Genomic DNA, 7,108 nt, shown 5'->3' on the forward strand with positions numbered 1-7,108 from the left:
GATCAACCAGGTCTTAACTTTGGTAGCTAGGTAAAACTGATTAATAGAGTTAAAGAATGTGCTGAAGTAATGAATTCTGCAGAGTTGCTGTTGGGTTTGGTCCCTGGGAATGTAGTTTTCTATCCTAAACGATCTGATAGACCAAAATCAAACAATCTGGATGGAGACATTTCCAAAACAACCCCCAAAAACAGGCATTGATAGGTTGGAGATGTGCAACAGATGTCAAAGTATCCCTCAGTTTTGCATTAGCCTTCTTTACATGCAAACATGTGACCAGTAGAGCCTGTAGTTCAGGTGTCCCTTGAGCTTATATTAGTATGCTAACATATTTGGCAGGAACAGCGCTTCACCATTTGCCTTCTATCCAATAGCATGCTAACATTTGCTAATTCAGCTAATGGGCGTGCGGATGATTTTACTGGTGTTTGGTTACTGAAAGCAAAACCATCTAAAGAAGCTAGACGTGAAAAAATATCCCATCTATAGTTACCATAATTTATCCTGAAGGGAATGTTAGAGATTTCATGGCAATCGTTTCAACACTTGTTGAGATATTCCGCTCAAAACCAAAAAAGATCAACTTCATGATGGCATGAGAGGAAAAGCTGGTGCGGGCTTCATAAAAATCACTAACATGTGATCAGTTAATCATATCTATCTGTGACATATCTGATAGCATACAGTTTAACTTTGTCTCTCATTTTCCAACAGTGCTTTCCCACCAAGCTCCAGCAAAAGAATCGCAGATGCAAAGCTTAATAAAGATAATTCTGCTCTGTGGCTCATCTATCACTGAGGGGAGATTTATGGGAAAGGGGAGAGCGCGTGCTTCAGTTTTCGACACAGGAAGCAAAACACTTCTGTGAGTCTGACTGTAGAGTGTGTATTGCTGGTCCCAGAGGGTGAAGTAGAAATGGCTTTGTCTTTGACAGAAAAGAGCTGTTGAAGCGCCCGAGGCTCCTTCCTTTTCCTGTCTCCCTCTGCTGCTCTGCTCTCACTTTCATTCATCTTCTGTCTGTTCAGTGATGTTTCAAGGAAGGAAACAATACTGCTGCAATATGATTATGGAAATTATCAAAACAATAAATGCTTTTCCCCCCACTCCTCCTTCTTTAAAAGTTTTAATCACAATGAAAAGCCTATTGTGTGTCTTTAACTGCACAAATGGTAGAGTGAAAACTAAGAACAAAGTACGTCTGTTGTTTAGGGATGTAGTTTTAGTTTTAAGGAGTTTTTCTGTTGAGATATTGCAAACTAAACAATTCACAGCAATATCAGAAAAATACAACAGTTTCGGTGTGTGTCTGTGTGTGTTTATTCTAGTTGTTTGACTTCAGGTCTCTGAAGACAGACCCATGAAAGACGTGGGTTTAAGTGGCTTCTTCTTCTTCCTCTGCTCACAATAACTCTTTCCTTTCATCAAACTCCATTTCCTGTCCTTTCTTGGGCTGTGGGCTTTCTCTATGCCAATGGTGGGGGTAGATTAAAGTGGACAGACTGTATTACACTGAAACTGGTTTACTGATGCAAAGTAGTTCGGAAAAGGGAATAAAAAAAACAGGTTATGATTTGGGATACACAGCCAGCCAAAGGACAGAGGAATGGAGTTAGTTCAGGTGGGTTTAATGTGGAGGGATGGTACAGATCTGATCAAGAGAATAATTTAACTATGAATGGTTTGACATACTTGGCAAACAGCAATGGATTTTACTGGGAAGTGTCACTGGTTATGAGGGCTATTTTCCAGCAGGAAGGACCAACTCAACTGGAATAGGTGAGCAAATGTTGAAATGTTGCCTTTCAACTCTGGGAGACAACAGATCCTAAACTTAAGCACAAGGGAGAACACAATAAGCACCCAGCTGACACACTGAGTATGTTGACTATATGGCAGAGGCCTTATGAGGATGTTGGGAAGTGGTTGTGGTGGCTGAAGAGCAAGGAAACCAAAGACTCTTGTCTAAAGTGGAGACACGGCCTGCCCAGCCCAAGCTGGGCCTAGTCACTGAGTTCAGTAACTATAGGTTAGACACAGTATGCTCTATATAAAGTAGCAACTGTTAGCTCGTCATGAAATTCCAGGCACAGCATAGTCACAAAGTCAAACCACAATGTCACAATGTCAATGCACCTGCACAGATTTTGCAATAGATTGCAAAAGAACTTAAATGGTAAAGATATTTCATACACTCAAGCATATAACCCTGACCAACAGTACAGGGACATGCTACTCAGTCATGTGGACTGAAGCTGAATAACATTTTACATGCTATGTTAGTAAATTTGAAGACAGCAGATCATTTCTGCTACTGTCTGCAATCTCATCTTCAGATGTTCAGAGGTGCATTGTGGGGGCACTGCATGCACCTTGTGATTGAAAAACTCAGTTACGTCGCACATAAAACAACTGCTGAGTGTAATATTTGCAGATGTTTGTGTCATATTTGAGAACAGGTGTGGGCTCCAACATGTTGGAGAAGTTGCCATTAAGAAGGTTTATAGTTTCCTTTCCACACTAGCAAGAAGATGAGGTGGCGTTCTTCTTCTGTTACCCTGGAATGCTTATGTGGCATTTCTGGCAATGCTTTTTCATTCATTTGCGTTAGCTTTCAGCTACACAAGCAGTGATTAATGGTATGCAACCTAGACTGACATGGTTGCATGCAGTTTTCTGTAACCTGTGTGTAAGCCAGGTGGTATCTAGTTGGTCTGAACAGAAAACAGAGTAACAAAAGGGCTCGCCACAGTGCACAAAAAATGTACCGAAGAAAAAAACATTCCAGATAAAACAGGAAAAAGCTGAAGAAGTGGCTGCTGTGGATGCTTTAATGCATAGTTTAGGATGGCATGGGGATTCAGTGGTTTTCACCATCACCTCAAAAAAAGAAAGTCCAGAGTTTTAATCCACCTGCAGACTGAGTTTGCATGGGCTCTCTCTGGGTACTGCGACTTCCTCCAACAGTCCAAGACGTCCATGTTAGATTAACTCACAACTCTAAATTTGCCTGAATGTGAGTGATTTGTCTTCTGTCTCTCCTACGACAGATATCCAAATTCCTGATGGAGGTAATGTTCACCCACATAAATACCTCCCTCTCGTTTTTAGATCTGGACATTTAAGTACTTGAGTCATACAGTGAGTACTTACACATAATCAGGTGAATTTTATTGTATTTTTTCCTGTTGTTTTGGAGGGTTTCTCATTTGGTAACATGAAAACTAAATATTTTCTTCTTACAACAGAACTGCATTAGTCACATATGTGTAGCCTCTTTTATATCATCCTTTAATGTATTGTTGTTGGTATAATATTCTAGTGCTTTCATTGATTCGTTACACGGGAACACTGGAAGAGGGGGGGGAAAAAAAAGTCTTCAAGCCTTTTAAAGATTTGAAGAAAACCTGCTGTATAAAACAAACATCACCAAAACCCAGTGAGAGCATCAGAAGAACATTCTGGAAGACAGAATCTGCTCGCCAGGCTTCTTCTTCACACCACAAACTCTCTGTATCTCTCACTAATTACTCCAACCCGTCAGCCTCTCCTGGCTGTCGTCATGGCAACCCCAGCGGTTTGGCTCCCTGGTTGAGGGAGGGGGGGGGCTGTTATCAGGCAAGAAGGTGAGATAAGAGTTTATTTCCCATTGAAGCAGATAAAGGAGTGGATGATCTTTGCAAACATTTAAACCACAGGGAAGCTCTAAAGATGTGTAAGGACTGAGCTGCTCTTTGAACATCAGTGTAGTTGTCTGATTTTTTTTTGTTGTTGTTGTTCATCATTTATATTTCTGTCAAAGATTTAGCACTAAGATCTTGATTTTTGTCATTTTAAATCAAATACACCTAATTAAAAGCAAAATAGTTCTTAAAATCTGCTTTTAGTTAAACAAAACTTGAGATTGTAACTTCAAAATCAGCAAACTTAACTCACTTTTAGGTCTTGGACTCAGAAAATGCTGTTGGATCGATGCCGCCCAGTATTGCAAGCGATGTGTAACAGACCACTTAAGCCATTGTTAAAACTGAAAAACACTAAATTCCTAATTTTATTTCATTAGACTTCAAACAAAAGACAAACAAGAGCTTTCAATAAGAGCAAATAGGTTAAATTCTTTAAAAATTACTGTCTGCAAACATATTCCATTACATATTGAAAAACAATCATTTTAAAAAATTGCAGTAACAACAATTCTAGACTCGCATCACTGGACAAAGCAGCTGAATGAATCAGAGGATAATATCTGCTGACCGGAGGCCAATCAGAAGTGTCCAGCATCTTCAGCGACACCCGCATTCATCCACCACCATGTCCTGGTAATGCTGAAGCACCACATTGTCATTGTTGTCGTAGTAGAGCATGGAGATCGAGGAGAGACGGATGGGGACGCAGCAGGGCTGTGGCGTGTTCTCTGGATCCAAGGAATGCACCAGGGTCTGCAGGATGGCATGGTTGGTGCCGTTCAGGCTCTCACTGAGCGGGAACGGACACTCCCCGTGGCAGTAGTTGGCCATGAAGCCCTGCGGGGCGATGACCCAGTCCTGCCAGCCGACATCTTTAAAACTGATGTAGAGGCGGCGAGCTTTACACACATTGCTGGGTGTCACGGGGATGTGGATGGCGCTTCTCCTCTGTCTGGACCGACACCGATTTGGGTTGAGGGACACAGCCACTAGTGAGGCCTGAACCAACGGGAAGGTGAAGTCTTTTTCCAGCGGCAGGGAGTTACCGGGGTAAAACGGAAAGAACTCTTCCGGGTCTGGTCCGAGAGGGAGCAACTCTAAATTTAAGCCGTAGTTAGACCCTGGTTTGCGCCAGCTCTCTGCCACCGCTGTGAGATCCATGGTGATGGAGGTGGACTCGGGCTGCAGCTGGACCGACTGGGACAGCAGGAGTCTGCGGTTCGCCTTAGGATTAGTTCCCTTCAAAGTCGATCGGATCACTTTATAAAGAGAGGCACTAATGGCCTGGGACCCTTGCAGCAGCTGCACGGGACTGAGGGGCTTCCAGTGGAGCTTGATTTCCAGCTGAGCCAGAGATAGCATCTCCACAGGCTGCAGGATGGACATGTTGAAGAAAAGATGCTTCTCCAGGCAAGCCTGACAGCTGCTGCTCCAGCCAGACACCATCCTGCCTGCAAAACATCCGCCAAGACAGCAAGATTAACAAGGAACTTACAGTTTTTCCAGGAGTCAAGAGAAGAGTACAAGTCAGAGCAAAGAATGTGCATTTTGTTTATGCAACGGAGCTCAGTCTTCGCTTCAATAAATTACAGCTTCTGTCTCTTACCAGCATGAAATGCTTGTAACTATTTCACCTTTTGTATCTGAATCAGCTTTAATGAATAAATATGTGCCTAGCTTTGCAGAGACATGAAATATAGCTTGGCTATTGGCTATAAAAGGCCAGATATGCTTTTTTAAGGCTTAAATAGGGGGGAGTTCTGAAAGCAAACCTGGAAGGAATGTTAGTAAATTATATCAGAGCAAATCAATATTTCCATCGGTTTTTTCATCATTTTTCTTTCAAAATGTAAATCTAAATAACGAGTTCGTGCCACCGCTGAGTCTTTGGGGTAAACATAACTATCCCTGACACTCACACAAACACTCACTGTTGTGATCTCAGCCATCAGCAGCACTGCATCCTCCTCTGGCAGCATACTGCACACTGACAGGCTGACAGCCATGGACGATGTTCGATATTAAATCTCTTAATAGGCTTTAAATCAATTACACGTGACAGTCAACACAAAGGTTTCAGACATTTTTCATAGTGTCAGTGGGCTACATAATAAACTTAAAACAAAGTATCGATCAACCAATACCAGCGTTCGTATCGATAGTTCTAGTGCTCCAGCATCCTATGTTTTGACTAACATCAGCTTCTCCAAGTAGCTACCTTGGTCTTGGACGTATCTGACGATGTTGCCGCGGACTCCATACTCGGACACCGTGCAGGGCTGGCTCTCCAGAGCCTGGAGCTTCTCGGCCCTCCGGAACATCCCCCAGAGAGCGGAGGGGACATGGCGTCGGGGCTGGAGGCTCCCTGCAGGCCTCGGCCTCTCGGAGAGCCCTAGGGACCTCAGGAGGAGCTGCTCCTGCCTGTTTGTGTCCTCCACGGGTGAAAGGGCACACGCGCCGAGAAAACACACCGCCAGCAGCAACACAGGAGCCATGCCCGGACTTTCGGTTGATTTTGGACTCGGCAGCTCCAGAGCTTCTTCACCTGTAACCTTTAGTTTAACCTCACAGAGATCCCGGCGCGCAGCTGCGTAATCATGTTAATGAGAAGCGGGCGAAGATAAGCGGGGGCGGGGGGCTGAGCTCGGGGGAGGAGGGCTGAGCTCAGGACAGGTCCCTTGAAATAACAATGACATTCCTGAATGAAGTCACCAAGCAGTCTGGAAACATCGCGCTGTTTACACTGTAAAATCAGCTTTTATTATATCCTCCATCCTGTTTATAGGCTCAGACTCACTTTCTCCCTGAGTCAAATTCACCAGGTAATTCGACTTACAGGTGATTGTTTTTTTAAACACCAATACATGTTGAATGCAGAAGCTTCCAGAAACATGATCATCTCAATCCTCAAGTCCCCTCTTCTGTCATTGTTGGTCTCTTTTAAAAACCGAGTTTTAAAAGTCTTGATGTGTGTGTCTTGTTTTATATGATCTGTGAGTCGAACCTCACTGTAAACGGAGGTCAATATAAGCTCAACAATGAATTCTGGGCCCCCAGGGGACTCTCTTGGAGGATGACCCGGCCACCCTGTGAGAGGTCTTTTACTGCGCCAGTGCGGTGATGTCAAACAGAGGCTTTATCTCAGTGAAAACACTGGTAACACCGGGATGTGTCTGCCAGATAAGAAGGCACAGCAGTAACAGGCCAGTTTATTCAACAGCGTTTAAGCTGAATTGTGCTCAAAGGGTGAGACGATCGCGCCATCTAGCGCCCGTTGAGGGTATGAACTTCTCATGATCTCTCATAATGCGACTGACTTCTGCTTCATATAAAGACTTCTTACAGAACTGAAGTGATAAAATTGTTCATGAGAAGAAAACATTCCAACATATTCTCATTTTAAATATATTATGTTCCCTCTGTG

At 43.4% G+C, this 7,108-nt stretch overlaps 1 protein-coding gene across 1 annotated transcript; it reads right to left on the minus strand.

Annotated features, from left to right (window-relative positions):
- Positions 1 to 4,019: 4,019 nt before the first annotated feature.
- Positions 4,020 to 6,301, minus strand: LOC113007929 (protein DVR-1-like). Its single transcript, XM_026144995.2, has 2 exons — positions 5,903 to 6,301; positions 4,020 to 5,135 (listed from the first exon to the last, which is right to left on the minus strand). Exons 1-2 carry the CDS (start codon positions 6,177 to 6,179, stop codon positions 4,282 to 4,284), a joined length of 1,131 nt encoding a protein of 376 aa, XP_026000780.2. The 5' UTR covers positions 6,180 to 6,301; the 3' UTR covers positions 4,020 to 4,281.
- Between the last annotated feature and the right edge of the window lie 807 nt (positions 6,302 to 7,108).

Source organism: Astatotilapia calliptera, chromosome 16, assembly GCF_964374335.1.
Source record: "Astatotilapia calliptera chromosome 16, fAstCal68.1, whole genome shotgun sequence".
In the NCBI taxonomy this organism is placed as follows: Eukaryota; Metazoa; Chordata; class Actinopteri; order Cichliformes; family Cichlidae; genus Astatotilapia; species Astatotilapia calliptera.

What these genes read in the sequence shown, in the direction of transcription:
- LOC113007929 (XM_026144995.2), bottom strand. Translation starts at nt 6,179, where the DNA reads ATGGCTCCTGTGTTGCTGCTGGCGGTGTGTTTTCTCGGCGCGTGTGCC. An exon ending in CAGATACGTCCAAGACCAAG is followed by an intron (nt 5,136 to 5,902) that starts GTAGCTACTTGG and finishes GATGTTTTGCAG; the next exon opens with GCAGGATGGTGTCTGGCTGG.